Here is a 20,545-nt window from a genome sequence, read left to right on the forward strand (position 1 = left end):
CCCATGGGGATAGGCCTCTACCTATCCCCATGTAGTCCCTAGTCTCTACTAGGGAGGTAAAAACACGTACTAATTCCTCCCAAAGTATTTACTTCCAAACTAATTTTCACTCGCTCCCAAAACACCTACAAAATGCTACTCCATTTACAGTTCCCTCAAAACAAATGACACTCATTTCACTAAGTATCACCTATCAAGTCCGCCCGCTTGATGGCCATACATTGTGCAGTGTAAGCGTCTGCTGATAATTATCGCCAGGGAGCCGTGCTGATAATAAAGTGCAGTTGTTTTCTAAAGAAACATGTGGCTGGCTTGTAACTTACTTGTATCTAATTTCATCTTTACTTTATATTACCTATTTTACTGCGGGTTCTGGAACTGAGAATGGGTTTTTAAAAATCGTTTTTTGAGGTACTTAAAGTGTTTTTGTGTATCTTTTACAGTAAAATGTTTTCTGTCTTTTGTTGGATTTTGTAGTAATTTAGCATTTTCTTTAGTTATGGCATAACTTACATACATTACATGCAAAGAACATAAAACTCAATTGACTAAAAATCACAGTGTACTCACGTAAATTAATGGAGAAAAGCTTTACTAGTTTGAAGTCCCCTTCATCAAGAGCAGCGTGCGCAGACGCGGCAACGTCGCGCTGCCTACTATGATTTAATTTAGTATGTGTCACGATAGTTATTATAAAAATATAAAATTCAAACCACAACCCTTTTTAAACTGCCTAAACCTATTTGTATTTATAAGGAGTAAAATAAAATTACGAGCTATACTTATTTAATCCAATAATAGGTAATGTATTCCGCCATTTCTGTAGCATTATATTTAAGTGTGATGAGTATTATCTCATAAAAATTGAGTCGCTCAAAGGAATGCTCGTCGTAAATATTTTTATAACTTCCCGAGTGTCGTATAGACGAGCTGAGCTGAATTTGTGAATCCTTGAAGTGAAAACAACGTATAGATGAGCGCATTTTCATTCATTTCTCTATGGGTCCGATAATTTTAAGAGAAAATAATACGTACTTATACTTAGAATGGGTTACTTAAATTAGATTGATTGCTTGGATAGACTACTTCTTTGAAATAACAAGACCCATCAGATGGAAAGCAATCACCGTAGCTTTAAAGTAAATTCGGAGCTGCGGACTACCTAGCGGGTTCACCGGGGCTCCGGCTCAAAAAGCAGGAGTAGGAACAGTGTGGTTTTTAGTCAGTAAGAGTCTGACACTCCCTCTCACCTCGCCTAAAGTGAGAGAAGTCATTGGATGACTTTCCCCCTTAAAAAACCCTTAAAGATTTTTGGTCTAAAATTGAGGATTAAGAATCAAAACCCGTTCATTCCTTTCTTGTCTTGAGAACCCGACTAGAGAAAGGATCTAAACAAACGAAATGTTTCTTTCATTTTTACAAAAATAAACTCAACATCCCCATATATTTCAGCGGAGAGGTCATAATAGAGCTCACTTACACGACCGTGTACGGTCAGGCATCGTAGAACGTGTTCGGAATCGTGAACATGTTCGCTCCTGTACCAGCTTGCAGATTTACTGGCTAGATTATTACGTACCAGTAACTATTAGAGTTGAGATGGATGTTTTTAAGTAAACTCCTTTCGAATCTGGTTGCCTGGTACCTGAGGTGGTGTTAGCAAGAATGTCGAGGGGTTACGGGGTTGTTGCGCAAGTTTAGTAAAGTATTATTATGGGTAGTTTGATTTTCATGGAATGTGAAATAATTGTCTTTTCTGCTGAATAACATGTTACCACCTGAACAAGCTTGCAGATTTACTGGCTAGATTATTACATACCAGTAACTATTCGAGTTGAGATGGATGTTTTTTGAGTAAACTCCTTTCAAATCTGGTTGCCTGGTACCTGACGTGTTGCTAGTAAGAATGTCGAGGGGTTACGGGGTTGTTGCGCAAGTTTAGTAAAGTATTATTATGGGTAGTTTGATTTTCATGGAATGTGAAATAATTGTCTTGTAACATGTTACCACCTGAACAAGCTTGCAGATTTACTGGCTAGATTATTACGTACCAGTAACTATTAGAGTTGAGATGGATGTTTTTAAGTAAACTCCTTTTGAATCTGGTTACCTGGTAGCCGAGGTGGTGTTAGCAAGAATGTCAAAAGGTTAGTATTGTTGTTTTGATTTATTTTTTCAATAAGGTATGAAAATAATTTTCTGCTTACTTACTTTAATGTTTCCTCCTGTACCAGCTTGCAGATTTATTGGCTAGATCATTACGTACCGTAACAATTATAGTTGAGGTGTACTGTACGTTTTATACATAAACTCCTTTCAAATTTGTTTGCCTGGTACTCTAGCAAGAATGTCAAGACGTTACGGTCTCATGTTAAGTAAATTATTATGGGTGTTTTGATTTTCAATAGAGTGTGAAAATATTGTCTTTTCTGCTTACAAACATGTTCCCTCCTGTGCCAGCTTGCAAATTATGACGTACCAGTAAATAATTGAGTGGATGTTTTATAAGTAAACTCCTTAAAGGAGTTTACTCCACTCATCCGCTCATCCCACCAGATTCGAAAGGAGTCTCCTTTCGAATCTAGTTGCCTGGTACCTGAAATTATACTGGTGAGAATGTTGACAGGTTTTGGATTCGTTTCTTTAAATGAGGAGATAATACTCTAAAAAGTATTTTCGAAGAATTTATTACTCGAGTAAAAGTTTTAAAAGAGAGATTCATTACTTAATAAGTGGTCACTAAACAGCGTTCTCAAAAAATTAAGTGAAATGAGGTTACATCCATAGCATGCCAATTAATAAGGAAAAGAAATAATCACTAGATAATTTCATTTACTCACTATTAATATTCTATTAAGCCTAATCCAAGCGACCGCGTAAGTTAGCAATTACTTCCAATACAAAATTAATAGGGACTTTGAATTCAAAGTAACATTTAATCAATTTTCTATTTCCACATACATTTATTTGTAGAAATAGAAAGTCAATTCGATGAATCATAAATGATAAACGGAATGCAATTTGGTGCTGAGAAGTGACCACCTGTCATATTGTACTGCGTGCGTATATCAATCGATTGGTTGACTACTTACTATGTGAAGCAAAAACTAAATATAGAATTCACTTTGGACCAGTATAGTCAGTTTTTATATTGTAACTAGCTTCTACCAGTGACTTCACCCGCATTCCTGTGGCATAAAAGTTGCCTTATGATTTTTTTACGCAGCTAGTAATAACGAGCAGACGGATCACCTGATAGTAAGCAATTGCCGCCGCCTATGGACACCCGCCATATGCGTGCCTGGAAAGTTACCATCTTATAAAATATGGATTCTACCGACACATGTAGATATGAATGAACTCTAAAAAAGTAAAAGTCGCTAAAAACACATTTTTAGACAATTTTCTAAGATTTATCCTCAACATACAATCTAGAATTCAGGTTAGGCTTTAACGAAGCAAATAGCATTACACCACGTACAAAACTTATGACCTAGCTAGCTAAGGCTTCTTTTATTTAAATTGAGTTACCTTGAAACCTTTTTATTCAAATTGAACCGTATTTGTGAATCGTCAAAGTTGGAATTTATTTATTTTGTCTAGTATGATTTTGTGGTGAAATAAATATAGTGAAATTATTGTTTGGAACAATTTCAAGGTAGTGTTTTTCATTATAAAATTTTGTCATGTAGTCGTTATTTCAGTGAGTTTTTAAATACATATATGATAAGAAGTATGGCACTGGATATGTTATAAATAATAGTTTTTAGTTAGTAAGAGTCTGACACTCTCTCTCGCTTTGCCCAAGACTGGAGGAGTCATTGGATGATTTTGTCCATGGGCGGCAGCGATTGCTTACCATCAGGTGATCCATCTGCTCGTTTACCGGCTTATACCATAAAAAAGTTTTCTCACTCCGAAGTTAAACCCTTTTCCTGAGTTATAATACATTCTAAACCAAAACCAAACGTGGAATACCAAATCAGTACTAGACACAAAAAAATATTTACATAATTATCAAATATCAAACTAAAATCAGATTCTAACCGATTACTCCAACCCTGTTCCAGTGTAATGCATAAAATTAATCCAGTGACCACCGAGTACCCTTCAGAGGCATTATTAAGCAATTCAAGTAATGTCTTGATTAAGCAACTTGTATTCAAAGGGTGTTGCAAATTATGGTTCAGAATCTTGGGTCCAGTCGACCGAAAACAATGTTCATTTATAAGGCATTGTTTTTGTATAATATTTTGAAATAGTACGCAAAAAAATGTCACTGTAGGTAGCTTTTTATTGCGCTGTATGCTATGATCGCACGGCTGTAAAATATATCTAAGAGATATTTTCGGGAATCACTTGGGGTAGAGTGGCCATAGAAAGGCCAGAATGGAGAAGATTGGAGGAGACCTTTGCCACCTGGCAAACGGACACACAGAAGTGGAGGAAGAACGCACTGATAGCTTATGATATTTATTTTTTCATAGCTTTTGCCCGCGACTTCGTTCGCGTGGAATAGTGACTTTCGGCAAATTTTTGGTTTTAACCACATAGTTCCCGATCTCGCGGGATCTCTTCAAAAATGAGATGTAGAAGATATTCCAGGGAACTCATCAAAAATCAACATAATGAGCTCTGCGTTTGAATTTAATAGATGTATACTCACTTAGGGCATTGCAAAAATTGTTTAAAAACGGACTTAAACTAAAGAAATATTATTATCTTTCCGAACTTAAGATGAAAACTAACTTAAAACTAAAGAAAGCTACGAATTACGAATTTATAACATTTAAAAAAGAAATTATATTACAACCTATCCTCTATGCTATAATAACCAAGCTTAAACTAAATAATTTAAAAGAAACGACTTAAATCTAATCTATCTAATTAATTAATAAATTAGACTTACAATTTTATTAAAAAACTAACTACAGTAACTACTAATAATCGATATCAAACTAAACCTACGTTAAATAATTTAACCAGAAAACCAGAAAAACCCAACAAATAAACTTATTAATTGACAAATACAACGAAACCAATTTATTTAGAATATACGAAACAGCAGGACCACTACAGACAAATAGTCATACGACTGATAATACACTTTTTCTACGATAGTACCGAAGCGCTCGGCCGATACCCAACCAAATGAATGTAACGAAACCATAGCGCGATCTATTTCTATTTTTATTTTTTGATTTTTGAAATAAAACTATCCTATGTCCTTTCTAAGGTTCTAAACTATGTCTGTACCAAATTTCAACCAAATCCGTCAAATAGTGGCGGAGATTAATGGTATAAGCATAGAATAGTGTTCGACGTGATTCTTTAATTTGACATAACTTTTTTATTTATGAACCGATTAACATGAAACAAACACTAAATGTAAATTGAAGCATACCACAATATATTCGTGAAAACCGCATCCAACTCGGATCAGCCGTTTCTGAGATTAGCGCGCATAGACACACAGACAAACAGATAAACAGACAAACAGACAAACAGACAAACAGACAAAAAAAAAGTTAATTACATTTTTGGGTTCGACATCGACATAACAATAACCCCTGCTATTTTTTTTATTTTTATTTTCAATGTACAGACAACACTTTTCTACGATTTTATTATATGTATAGATTTCCGAATAAAAAGGCTATAAATAAATAAGAGATATTTTCCATATTCCATTTTCATTAATTTCAATTATTTCAATTTGCTTCAATACCACACTTAAAAAGACGTTCACCCTAAACTCCTAATATTTGCAGAACTTTCACACCTTTCACCGAAGTAAAACGTTACATAGAACTCGTTTTAAAAACTCTTAAATTCAATATTTTATCAATCAATCTAAGATTTTATTGGTTTTGAAGTTTAAACGACTCTCTTAAGTTACTCGTTCTATAAAACTATTAATAATTTATTGTCACTTTACTTTTTATAGTTAAACGATTTGTTTTTAACACATTTATTTAATCAATTAAAGCTTTAACTGCTAAAAGAAAACTGTTGAAGGCAAATCCTTCGCTAAACGTCGGTCACCAGTGTCCGACGTGGCGGTTTACGTGTTAAGTGGAGTCGTAGTATCTACTATTTTAAAAACTATAAGTACCTAAAAGGGATGTGACATCAAAGCTTTTGGTTTATTAGGAAGTGTTGCTGGCTGGTATCTGTCAAATGTATAGTTGCTTAATCAGCTTTTATGACAAGAATGATATCCACAAAAAGAGTAAAGAACACAGTAGAGACATAAGTAAAGACTGCAGGGCTGGCGCGGTGGCTAAGCAACCTGCTACTACGCAACGTTTAGCACGCATACATAACACGCAACTTTCTATATAAAAAACATAGCTTAGCTGAGTTCATTTCTACCAGTGCTAAGCTATGTGCACCAATGAATATGATTGATGGAAGCCAAACGCATCAACAGCAATGTAGCATAGTACAATTCTGGTGGAAAAGCACCCTTATAATGGAACGAAGTTTTAGTTACAAAGTTACAAATTATTATTATTTTAACTAAATATACGGTAGTTTGAAACCGGATTGATTACGTTAAGTGGCTGTGGTTGGAGTATTGCTCGTTGAATTCAACCGATAATGTTTGAAACTTTAAGCCTCTCGCTGATATTATAAACTTTGAGAGTTTCCACTATCAAGCATAACAATACACAAAGGAATAGATATGTGCTAATATTGTGTTCTAAATGATCTATATATCTTCGAAGGGGCAGCTAGATATTAACTCATACAATGTAACATTCACTTTTAATTTATAGTTCTGAAACATTTTTCTAAGAGTAGACATTTTAAATAATAATTGAACTTTTTTTATATATAGTTGGGTTTGTATAGTATCTATGTGGTATCTATCATCAATGACTTAGGTCTCTTGGCTTCTTACCTATTAAAATAATCGCACTCATTAGAAATCTTTGACAAAATTAGTCCAATATTCAATGCAACAAAATTGTTTTAGAGGCAACTATTTGCTTTAGCTTTAGCGTGACTCGTTTAACATATTAATTTAATATAATATATTACACATTTCCTGGAAAAACATTTCCCATATTCCACTATAATAAATACAAAACTTTGACCACACAACAAACAAAAACATGATAAATAACCATAATTAATAATCAAATAAATCCGTTCATTATACTAAACTAATACCCAACTAAATCCTATTAATTAATTATTCTTTCGCAAACTAATTTGTTATGTAGAGGGAAACTTTTCGATTGAGTGTTAGTTGCCGAAACTATTCGCAAAGCTATCGAAATTTCGACAAGTTCCTCTCTCTCGTCTGAAATACGCCGGCGAAGTAATAAATGTGGTTTACTGTAGTCCTATATAATATAATAATCATTCAAACTTTGGAGAGGGAACTGATGTGTTGCAGGATGAGGTTTGTCTTTTGATTCCCGAGTTAGATTAATGTCTGTTGATGAATGTTTTTTCTTTAGATTAATTTAGTTGCATATATATAAGTTTACGTTGACAGCAGTATCATACCATTTTTTCGTGCATTTGGCGCGTCGAGTTCTACAAGCACCTCAAAGAGCTATCAGACAACCACTGATAGGGCCCAGTAAAGCTGATGCCGACCCGGATTTCCGGGGCTGCGGCCCGAAAAGCAGGAGTAGGTACGGGGTGGTTTTTAGTCAATAAGAGTCTGATATTCCCTCTCCATAGGATATTAAATATTTGACAGCTGCTATGACTGGACAAAAACCTTTTCCTACATTTGCGCCTTATGGTGTGCAAAAAAAAAACTGTAGCCTCCATAATGAGTGTACAAGTTTTTCTGCCTTTTAGCAATAAACAAATAAAGATAAAGCATTTATTTCATTTAATCCTTAATCAGGCACTTTTAAAACGTCAAAATTCATTTCTTCGTCAGTATGTCTGTCAGTGAAATTAAGTGCTCGTTCCAAAGTGATAAAGAATCTTAATATATTTTTTTAAAACGCAACAAAAGACTAATTCAATTTTAAATACATAAAAGAAACGGATATTGCTTTTCTGTAATAAAAAGGTATGAGTGTACGTTCATGTGAACATACATACATACGTCGGTTTGTATGTCTGTACATAATGCCTGAAGCGCGAAGCGGAACAATAGCAATGAAAACGTAATGTCATTTGTGAAACAAAATATTCACGAGAAACACATTCGTTCACAGTCTCGTATTTCATTATTTTCACTTATTTATTTGTTTGTTAGTCTTTTTACATAACTTGAAAAAGAAAACTTAACAGATTCACCATTTACGTGCTAAATGATATTTATTTTATTACTGTGTTTATTTAAGATGAATTGTCAGGTTTGTTTGCATATAATTAGTTCTTGGCTATTTGTTACGAGAAAACTTCATTGCTAAGATTGATCCAATACCAAACTGAAGTTAATATCATTGAATAGGGAGCCAAAAACAATTATTACTAATTTAAACATTTAGGTACGGTATATGAAATGTACTTTTATTAAACTAGCTTCAATAACTTAACTAGAGAACAGAACAAGAAATTAAATACTTAGCTTAAAATGTTTTAAAGCACATAAATACAACACACACAAAACTTTTAATTTAATTCGTAGCACAATGGGACGTTTCTGACTACGGCGTAGCAGCGTAGCGACGTAGCGCGTAGTAGCGTAGCACTTAGTTTTGCTAATGAATTTTGTGGCGAAAAGTTTTATTAATGGATTTAGTTGTAAATAAAGTATTTTAGTGAGTTTAGACTTTAGGATTGTTGTTAAATTTTGATAAATTGTTCATGACTCATGGATGTATAAATAAATGTCAACAATCCGAATTTGTTAGAGCTATAAATATATTAGAAAGAGGTTTTGTCATCGAATAGTTTTAATAACTGGGTGATTGTACTATTACAATATTAATTTGTTGCTGACGCACATTATCTGGTGGAGTTTCCCACCATTCTTATTGTTCTTTATATTGACGAGGTTTTCTTACAAAAAATATCTAAAATATATACAGATCTGTAACAACAAATGTGTATCACAAATAATTATTCGTAGAGGAATCGTACAGCTAAGTAAGCCAGTTACTACCCCAACCCCTCTCTCTTATCTCACTTAAGACGGAAAAAGTTATTGCTTGTGACTCCTTCAAAAAAAAAACACTACAACAATTCAAGTAAGAAATTGTGTACTTAGTACGTAGTAGTTTAATACCTAGATTTTTACAACACCTAATCTATATTTAACGACAAACACACTTTATGACCAAATTCCGAAACACATACCTCTCGTCCTTGACAAGATAAAGGTGACACTACGCAAGTACTCGTATAGGTAAGTACGATCATACAAAACTCTTGACTTTTATAAAAGAACAAAACGGTAAGGGAAGTCGCCGACAATATTAGAGGCTTAGAATTCAGGCCCTGAACGGAGGCCTCTCGACGGTAGAACCACCAAAATTGAGTAGGCTTTACACTCTTTATAGCCTATAGAGGGTTGATGCGAACCTCCTTTTTAAAAAAGACAGACAATGATTTTAGGTTTTAAAAGTTTTTTGTAATAATGCTTAGTGCTAGAGGTAGAGCTCAAGAGTTTTTAGTAAGTATAGTACTGTCTGTACCTATTTTGATTAAGTATCTGCCTGGGGCCGTATTATGAACTCTGAATGAACCGTAAATTGAACTGCCTGACTAATTTGTATTATGAACACAACTGGCAGCCTTACTTACTTAGTTCTTACTTTAGGTAAGAACTTACCTAAATTTAATACAAAACATAACCATTAAATATCTTCAGTCTTTTTTCGCTAAAGGATATTTTCTCGTAAGTGAAAAATGTTTACCAACATCATCTACAAATATAAAAATACTTTTTCATGTATAAATAAATATATTATTATTATATTTCAAAAATAAAAACAAAAGCCAAACGAAAACCAACTGTATTGTATTTTCCGATATTTTCGAACCACAATTGTGTGTAAATCAATCACGGCACATGATTTTTACCATAGCAAAATATTTTCTCTGAATATTATTTTTTATCCATACAAAAATATGACTCGTAAACTTTATGAAACAACAATGGCACATCGTTAAAAATTCCAAATAAATCATTTTCTGTTCCGTCGTTCCGTCGTACTTTTCCATTCACCTGTTCTCATGTTGACAGTTGATATTTTTAGATGTAACTGACACCAATCCGATGTTGGTGGAAGGATTTTTAGAGCAGGTGGAACGGAGCCGTGACGACGACAAAACGACAACGAAGAAATATTAATTTTCGTTTTAATATTTAAAACATCGGTTTAAGTTTTTCATACAACTTTTAAAAGGAAGGGTTTCAGTATGTTTATATGCTGTCCGATTTTGATGCGGCTCTGAGCATAGAATTGTTCAGAGCGTTTTATGTATATTACCCAACCTAAAGAAAAGAAAATTCGCACTCATGCGGTTTCCTAATTTTTTTAAGTTTTTGTTTTTATTTTACGTAAACTTTAATTTCTTTCTTTGTAAATCTCAACTTTATGAGAATTAGGTGCAATAAATATATTCAATATCTTGACATTTTTGTAATCGCCCAAAAGTTCTTTGCCCAGCCCTTTTGGGATAAAAGGCGTGACGATGCGTTACAATTGCTATTTGTTCGACTTATTAGGTTAGTCTAACAATAATCATTCACATTAATTTTTTTCTTAATCGTCACGTCACTACATCGATCCGACTTCCGAAGATCACTACAAAACTCCAAAAGTAAGTTACGGTACGAATACAGTTGTTAACAAAACTAATTGGCTTCGATCATATTTCTGATTGATATTATGTGTTGGTTAACAAAGCCTGATGTATGGAAGTTATTTAATGGTCCGCCAAATTGATTTATTAGGCCCAGGTATGACGCAGTCGGTGTCAGCTGACGTTGTGATGTAAATATGTATGTAGATATATTATATATGTGTTGTTTGTGATGGATTGAATGAGTAATAAATGTAATGAAAATATATTGGCATGCTTTTTACTCGCTAATAGGATAGGTAGAAGCGTACAGAATTTAATATATTCTTTTTACTAGTTGTGTTGTAAGTCTCGTATTTATTGCCATATACCACGCACTTATACTTAAACCTAAACAATACTTTGCCCTACCACAAAATTTAATACGACACCTTGATCAAAAGGGCCTGCAAATTTCATACATTAAATACAATTGAACTTGACCTGTTTGTCTGTTTAGGTCAAATTTAGTAATTAGAATTTCATCCCCTTCCTGACAATAGATCAATCTGATTTTAATACACACTCTTATTCTTGGTCCTACACATTAAAACCGCTTAAGATAAAATATATCATGTATATATTTCTTGTTACACGACTATTTATTATTTTTACTACACACCAACAAACGTAGAAAACAATACGAGCCAATGAAGACACGTGCCAAGAGCAAAATATAACTGATTACCTAACTTAGTGACCTATCACGATCTGATACGTACCTAACACAAATGAAATGTTACCCTGTGGGCGGCTTGTAAGTTCGTTCGCTCCGACTCTGGTTAAGATTGAAATAATAATTTGTTTGTATCGAACACAAATCTCGGCTCGAATAATCGAAAGGTGATTGAGTTTTATGTGTTTTTAGGTGTAAGGTAAATAAATGTGTTGTTTTTAAATGTAAGTGGGAGTCAACATTAATATTCTGTGACAGTCCAGTAATGGATTACCGGCCTCTCTACATAAAATTTGCTAAGCATAATCTTTACGCTTTTTTGTTTTTTTTAAACTTTTACAAACACATGTTTATATGAACTTTTATTATGTAAAAATTGTTGTTACGGGTTAATGTGTGAATCATATAAAGAGTTACTCTTTGCGGGATTCGAAAACACTACACGTTACGCGGCGGCGTTACACTACAGTCAGTTGCCCAGCCACTTCGCCAACCGTACAGTAAGCTTGGCGGTTGGTTCGGATCGCAACTTAAAAGGTTCAGGTATAGAATAGGGGTGGCGACAAATGTTCCCTACTCTTTTACTACGTAACACAAGACGACATGTGGTTGAAGAAAATCCAAAAACCAAAAAATACGACTTTAATATTTTTATTCCGAATTAGGGAAAGAGGTTAACCAGTAATTGTTTCCCGGATAAGACTAAGTTCCAACCTAGAACTTAATCTGATCTAGATAAAGTGCTGATCCTAACTTGGTAAAAAAGGAAAAAGAAATTCTACTTAGCTCTTACGTAGAGAATGTAACGTTTTGTGAAGAGTAAGGTCAAAAATAGTAAGCGATATTAAACAGAACTTCAAACTTTTTAATCCCCATGGACTAGGTAGAGGTGCTTAATTATTATAATCTACTTGTTTCTGCCATCAGCTTCGCTCGCGTTCTCTTGAGATAAATTGTATCATACTACTCAAGTCTGCTCATACCCTGACTGTATACCAAATTTCATCAAAAACTGAACAAACATCCAAACTAACATAGAAAATTAGTGTGATTGCCATATAACGCATATAAATCTCAGATCTATTTTAATTGCTGGTTAAAACTGGCAAAAACCGAACCCAGTAGGACACCCCTGCTTGGTAATCAAGCTTATGCCTATTCAACCAACGATAATCAGTCAACAGTAAAAAAACATTTTTTTTTATTTTTTTTAATTTTCCCAATTCAAGTTTAATTGAAACGTAGCAAAAATTACCTCACACCACTTACATATAAAAGTATAGATAAGTCATTTACACACTAAAGGTTTTCAATACCGCCATTCTGCTGACGAGGCCCCAAGGCGGTTGTACCACAGATAACACACAGGAGGACTTTTCCTCGCATCGATCCACTTTTATGGCGCCCATAGGAAATAAAGGGGGTGTCCTCACAAACTGTTGTTGGGAACACACATTTTAATACTTACTTACTTTCAGTTTTTTTTTCTCGTAGGGTTGTTAAGCTTCGGATTGTTTCTTTTTTTATAAGTAGTGTTTTATTGTGGAAGAGTTTGTGGACTTCTTTCTTGTAAGTTGTGTTATGTTGTGGAGTTTAAAATTGGGGCTTGTAACGTAAATGGCAAGTAATGTAGTGAAGTGTAAGTAAGACTTTATGATATTGTTGACGTAATATTTGATTCGTTTGGGAATAAAAACTACATTCCTTTTCTACCAATGTGAGATATAAGACGTTAATTGACGATATTTATCCATGCAATACAAAGACATACATCGTCACTTCTGTCTCCTTTGGGATAGGCAGAGACAATGGGACGTCAAATGACAATACGATACGACAAACCAAAGAGTTTACGAATCAGAAATATTAGGTAATTTACAAAAGAATCTAGTATTCAAATCAAGCGAGTAAGTTTACGTTGAAGAACAATTGGCTTTTATATTAAAATTTTAAGCGTTCCATCACGTATCCCATTTCACAGTTACACGCGAGGAATTATCGAAATTCCCACTTCGGCCAATTTCGGAAGTTGTCGGGAGACTTCGTATTAACATTAAGTAGGCGACATTCGGCATCTTATATATGTATATATGATAGTCAATTACATTCCACAGAGACCGCTTTTATCGAACAAAGAACTATCTTAAAACGGGAACTCCCAAAACTTCTCTTATTACGGAAAAGCACTACGACTTTCAATATTAAAAACATTAAATATTAATGGACACTATAGACCTTAATAACAACGCCAAAGAGTCGTATTTACGTAAAACTATTGACGCACGTTACGATTGGTACAAATAAAAGTTAGTGCCGTTTTCTTTTGTGTTTTTATTCGATATTCGCACCACAATTCTTTCTTTGGGCGAACAAAACAATTTTTTTTGTAATATTTTTTTGTTACTGTTATGTTTTTTTGTAAAAATGATTACTTGGATTTTTTTTTCTCTTATTTTCTTGTTTAGGGAAACCCAAAGACGAAAATCTGCGACCACGAAAAGAACTCTCGTAGAAATTAAGTCAAAAGGTTCAAATGCCACACTCGAAGCTTGTCAAACCTTGTTGCTAATTAAAACATCAAAAGATAAATCACTTGAGCGCTCGTCTGTACAGTTTATAGGTAGTCGAGACTCAGTCTAACGTCGGCGACGACACGGGCGGGTTCCGTCACGGGCGCGCACGCTCTCACAAAAACAACGTGTAACTCCGACAAACAAAAAAATAAAAAAAAGAAACAAGTGCCAACCCTAGTGTCAATAACCAAAAAAAAAATAAACGTCAAAAAATCGCGGGTGCTTTTTTTTGCAATGTGAAAAAAAATGACAGTGATATAAAAAATTGCCAATTAATAAAATTAATAAATGCTGCCTTGATGGCAACTAAAAAAAATAATGTAGTCCGTTTGCCGTCTGTGGTAAGATTTTGAAAAATTCTAAGCGATGCACTATGGACGCAATGAAAGTGTATATATAATATAGTGGCATGTTTACAGGTTTTTACATGATTCCAACGTAGTTAGCTTCGCTTGTTTTCTTGTTTATGTAATTCAGCACGACTACTTTTATTATCTTGCAAAGTTATTTGTTTTGTGGAACGCGAACTATTACTAATAATCTTGGTTTATTGAAAAAGTTTTTCTTGCATCATCTTAGTGTTATAATCTTATATATTAGTGTTATACTGTCATAATCTTGATTATCTGCTATTTTTTTTTAATTTATATATCTCTTAGTATCACTGTCATATTCAGATATATTTAATGACAACTTAAACTATTCCTTAGTAACGATATTGTATCGAAAACAATTGCTAAGGACTGGGTTAAGTAACCATTAAATGACTCTGAGTACCTGTTTAAAAACTCTTTCTATAAGTACCGAAACTCATATATTTCTCAACTACACACAACTTATGAAAATCATCAAATAAGTCACAATATATCCAAAATCCGAGCAAAACTTTTTATAAATCATACACATGTTACACGTATTCAAAATTCAACAGAATTACATTATCACCCAAAAAAGGTATGCTAAAAGAAGTCTCTACTACTGACCAAGGCTACTGGCCGTTGAGCCTAATCGTATTAACCTATCCGGACGCGTAATCTAAATGGTATCGAGAACGGGTTTCTTATATAAGCCTATATAGACAACATTGAAAAACATTCTGATTAAAATCCTTTAAAATAAAGGTTGGTTTCACAACACTAGATATACTATATCGAGGGTATAGAGCTGAAACCAAATAGGTACGAAATTATCACTTTCGAGATATTCAATATTAAAGTGTTTAAGGTCAAAAATACTCATGTTATCAAAGTGATATCGTTATAGAAAGTATTTGTGGTAAACGTGTTTACATTAAATTAGTGTAAAATAGTATCTTTAAGTTCCTGATTTGATCCTTTTTGTCATATAAAAGTATTAGTCATTGGGTTTTAGCACTACACCCTTGATATAGATATTTTATCTGACAGATATATTGAGCAGTTACTTACTTATAATGAAAGATGAAATTACATCATATCAATCCTTATAGGAATTTGGTCCTAAGTGTCCATTTAAGGTGATATTGAACAGTTATCTCAATTTATGACATAAAGTTGCGATCACCGCATTTGAGGTATCAGATAATGTTCGAATGAGACATTTGCTGGGAATTATTATTTCAAAATAGATCAACCGACTAGTAATGTAATAAGGTATAAAAAAAATGGAAGCCTCTTTCTAGTTTGGACTAATGTGATTACTTATTAATAATGTCTCTGATTTAAATAAAGAAAGATATACAATGTAATTCAAATAACAAAGTTAATATAATAGATTACCAATTTTAATTACGATAAAGCTCAGATTCCAACAATGCAAGGTATTATTTAGGTTTCTTTATACTTAGTAGATTCCATTAATTTCAATTCTATGTTATATGTTCTCTGTATATCTTGTACTTAACCTGTCTAAAATAGACAGGCGATGTAACAATTCTGCTTAGTCTAGGAAAAGATTATTTTACATTAACAAGGCTTCTAATTCTCCTCTATGAATATTTTTGAAACACACAAATAATATTATAATCGCATTTACCTACTACAAACGTCGCTTTTCCAAGTCACGTCCCCAGATTACCTTTCTCAAAAATTAAAAATGTATATTCTTAATTATAAAATTAATGTCTTTAATATTTCTTCGTTATCCGCCTGTCTGTCTGTACAGACACGTTTACCTCAAGACTTCCGTAGACAAAATCAAGAGTGATGTTTTTTTACCTCTTAATGCTTTAATATAATAAGATTAGGACCGAAAGAAATACGTCTTTTACCTCATTAAGTTTAATACTTTTCGTAAATGGTGTCTAGTTACGATATACTGATACATTATGTTATGATTATTCTAACAAAATCATTTGACTTTTAACCTTTAGCATTTCATGAAACACAATATTTTCTCAAATAACATTAGAAAAGAAAAATCTATCTGTTAATATTTTCACCGCGTAGTCTGTTGTTTCAAAATATCATCCACGTTTTAACTTTAAATCATTTAAATAAAAGGTTTAAAATACTATTATTCAAATAATTTAAATTTGTATTTCGCTATGATATCTTATGTAAATCCGTTTCGTTGCTAGCGGCTCTAGATTTTCAATTTATTGTCTGATCTTCTCAGTTTATTTTGCATTGAGTCCTAAGAATACTAGATACAATAGTATTTGACTAAGATACAACTCTACTTCTATTATGATGTGACTGTCTAAATTTATAAGTTTAAAATCGCCAACCCGCATTTAGCAAGCTTAATGATTAATGCTCAAACCCTTGACCTAAGGCCTCTTCTCTCTCCGTGTGAGAAGAGGCCCTAGGTCACTTAGAAGCTGTTGATGATTATGATTGATGATTGTCTAACTGCCACACTCAGAGTCATTTAATCCTTACTTAAACTATTCTTTAGTAACGATTTTGTATGGAAAACTACAGCTAAGGACTGGGTTAAGTAACCATTAAATGACTCTGAAGTAAATTTGTAAAAAGACGTCAACGCTTTACAATGAATGGTAATACTTTCGTAAAAGAACTTTATTGGATTTTTTGAGGGGAAAAAATCATCCAATAACTTCTCTCAGCTGGGGTGAGGCGAGAGGAAGTGTGAGACCCTAACTGACTGAAAACCACCCCGTTCCTAATTCTGCTCTTCTAGCCAGAGCCCCGGTAACCCGCTTGGCAGTCCGCGGGATGTTTATTGGCTGAATGGCCATAAGTGCAACTAATTAGCACCATGGTTTAGGTTAATTATTATGTTTTTCGGCTTACTCGTCGTGTGTCGTGGAATGCTGTTCATGAATATAAGCTTCTAGCACGGCTTGAAACTAGTCGAGTTCCTCGTTAAATAGTTACATGAGTAAGCTGAAACACATAATAATTAATTTAGTATGTCTCAGGAATGTTATTATATGGTTCAAGTTGATGACTTTGATATGTGTTTTTGGAGTTTGCCTGTTCAACTTGTCTCTGTCTACTGCTGGGCATAAACTTCTCTATTATGCGAGTCTGGAATTGTGTCCGGTATATGGCAATAGCCTCACCCCCTATTACATGGGACTTATAACATAAATGGTGAAAAGTGGGTGTACATTGTTCAGTGGCATTACGTGCCGTAATGTGTACCTCTGCCTACCCTTTCGGGGATAAAAGGCGTGACGATACGATTCATACTTTGTGGATAGTGTTACTCAAAGAACACGTAGTGTGTAGATAAATGTTAACATCATAATTAATACGCATATATCAGTCTTATCTCACAAGAAGCAAACGGTGAGATATGAAGTTACATTACAAGAAAAAGCCCTACTCTCATTAGTCAAACATTCGAACCATGCATTATTCAATTGTGCTACATCCATACTAATATAAATGTGAAAGTGTGTGTCTGTTTGTTTGTCCATCTTTTACCGCAAAATGGAGCATGGAATTGAAGTGATGTTTTAAGTGGAGATAGTTGAAAGGATTGAGAGTGTCATAGGCTACTTTTTTTCTCTTTCTAACCCTCCACTTACATAAAACGAAGGGTAGAAACTTGTATGAAGTATTTTGTAATTTTCAAGATCGAAAGCTAATAATAATTGGTTTGCTGATTATTTGTGACTAAAAAACAAATCATGCATGTTTTTTTTATAAATATTCCCCGAATCCCTTAAAATACAGCGAGAGAAGCCACAGGAAATATCTAGTAAGTACGTACACATTACCCACATTTACCGAAGCGATACGAAGCGACTCGAAGATATGTAAACGCGTCTTGAATACTAATTGACTTCTTTAAGATACGAACAATTTAAGACCCTGTGTTGTTATGCATTGGGTTACTTATTAAGTGTAGGGTAAAAAGAGGTCTATTTATTGTGCGCCCTTAATCGCTGGTGGGTTCTTGTTACCGTAAAATGTGTTGCAAATTGAAGATTAAAGATGATTATCTTTTTATATTTGTTTTTGACATTGCATTTCTGCCATTTTTAATTTGGTTTGTCTGTAATTTTGTGGTAATAGTCATAGTGATCATTTTCCAAATCATTCTTCATATAATAAAAAAGATAAAGAAAGATTGTAACCCCCAAAAGGCCGGGATCCCTCAAACTCTGGTGTTTCGTGTGTCCATGGGCGGCAGCGAATGCTTAATATTTGGTGATTCATCTACTCGCTTACCGGCTTATAACAAAAAAAAAAAAATATTGCATCTCTTAAACTACATGAGACTCCCAAAACAAAATTAATAGCAAAAATAGTTTAAGCGCTGAAAATTCATTTCTGACTAGTACTACATATTACATTTAATGCAAATGTCAACCAATGTACCACATGACCACCAATTTACTTAATTTAATTAATTAAAACCAATAATTGCAATACTTTATCTCGACATCTTCAATGAATAGCATTTCATACATTACTGTAATTGTACGATAATGATGTAGGCACTACTGAAAAGGTTTCATTGTTATCTATGGCCTTATTATTATATTTTTCTATAGATTACTGACTGGGCCATTGATCTCGTAGTTTAATAATATGAATAGTGAACTGGAATACGTTAGTTCGATTTCCGGGTTCAGCACAATATCGAATATGTTAGTGTAATATGTAGGTACTCTATATATTTACTCTCTTAGTCTATATGTATGTATTCTATAGATAAAAAAAAGAAAACAATTTAACTGACTGCACGATTGGTGTGGTGACTGGGCAACCAGCTGCCGTGAAACGTGCCACTAGTTCGGTTCCCGAACGGAACGAATTGAGTGTCATTTGTATGTGAATTCGTATGTATGTAAATACACCCATGACATAGGAGAAAATCCTAGTGAGGGGCAACTAGTTTTTTTAAATAACTAATTATTTGAAGCGAATATGTTCTTCTCGCCTAAAACCAAGTACTTCAATGTCAGATTTGTAAGGTCACTGCTACGAAGAATGAATAGCGAGGTGATATTTACTTACCTACCTCTTGTTATATCGCCAGGTCGACCTAGCCTGAAGCTACGACATACGGTGTATGTACCCTCACTAATTGGATTACAAAACTAAAGACAATATATTCAGTAATTGCTTAATTTTTAAAGGGAGCGTTTCTCATATCACATATATGTAGGTAGAATAAATTATTACAATATTTACCATTTGTGTATATTAAAAAAATACTATTTTTACATCCATACTTAACCTGCATAGAATCAATCCAAGTCCTTATACTTGGCAGTATTTTTTTCAGAGGGTGGAAAATCATCCGATGACTTCTTCCGCCTTGGATGAGGCGAGAGGGAGTGTCAGACTTTTACTGACTAAAAACCACCCCATTCCTACTCCTGCATTACGAGCCAGAGCCCCGGTAAACCCGCTAGGTAGTCCGCAGCTTCGGATCAGGCATCAGCCCTACCCCACCTGTTGTGATCTGATGGCTCTTTTAGGAACGCACGGAACCGCGACGCGCCGTACTCACGAGTCTGCATGTCAGTCACACATACGACCACTCGCCTAACAAGAACATTTATCCAACTAATAGGGTTACAAAACTAAATCCTGGACTTTCAGTAACTAAATTAATTTAATATATTAAAATTTTAATCTATTCATGTTGGCAGAAGCGCTCAGTTTATTTTATTAAGTACTCCAGCTGTCATACGTAGGGTCGGGCATACACAATGGTATAGAAACTCCTTTGGCATTGTACATTGTACCTCACTCATCCGACGTGTTGTAACGTATTAAATTGTGCTTTAAGGTGTTAGTGATAAGATAGCTTTTTGAATGTAGTTGGAATTTTAGGAGAGTCTGAGTATTGTTCTCATTGTTTTTGAATTCGAGTTTGGAGCTGTCGTTTCCTGCTAATACTCGTACCTAATATAAGCACGTGAGTCTAGCGGTGGACTCCTTTTATTTTATGCGTATATTTGTAGATGACTATTTTTTATTTTATTGTACGTCTTGTAGATTATTTTAAAATATTAGACACGAATTTTTATTTTCTTACCGAAACAAATACTTTTGAAGATATTATTTTGATTTAAAATATCGCGTGACGTCTCTTCTAGGTACGTTTTATACGTAGA

At 33.9% G+C, this 20,545-nt stretch overlaps 1 protein-coding gene across 17 annotated transcripts in view; it reads left to right on the plus strand.

The window, feature by feature from the left end:
- Positions 1 to 20,545, plus strand: part of LOC118274590 (uncharacterized) — a 362,728-nt gene that overhangs the window by 227,725 nt on the left and 114,458 nt on the right. For 2 of the 17 annotated variants that reach the window (XM_050697031.1, XM_035592193.2), the window contains exon 1: positions 14,082 to 14,360. The exons of the other annotated variants lie outside the window; for them this stretch is intronic. Coding sequence is in view for 1 of the 2 variants with exons in the window: in XM_035592193.2 (XP_035448086.2) it covers positions 14,319 to 14,360 (42 nt within the window). In the remaining variant the exon portion in view is untranslated. Of the gene's footprint in view, positions 1 to 14,081; positions 14,361 to 20,545 lie in introns of those variants that run through there. 17 annotated transcript variants of the gene reach the window in all.

The sequence above is a fragment of the Spodoptera frugiperda genome, chromosome 11 (assembly GCF_023101765.2).
Source record: "Spodoptera frugiperda isolate SF20-4 chromosome 11, AGI-APGP_CSIRO_Sfru_2.0, whole genome shotgun sequence".
NCBI classification, from domain to species: domain Eukaryota; kingdom Metazoa; phylum Arthropoda; class Insecta; order Lepidoptera; family Noctuidae; genus Spodoptera; species Spodoptera frugiperda.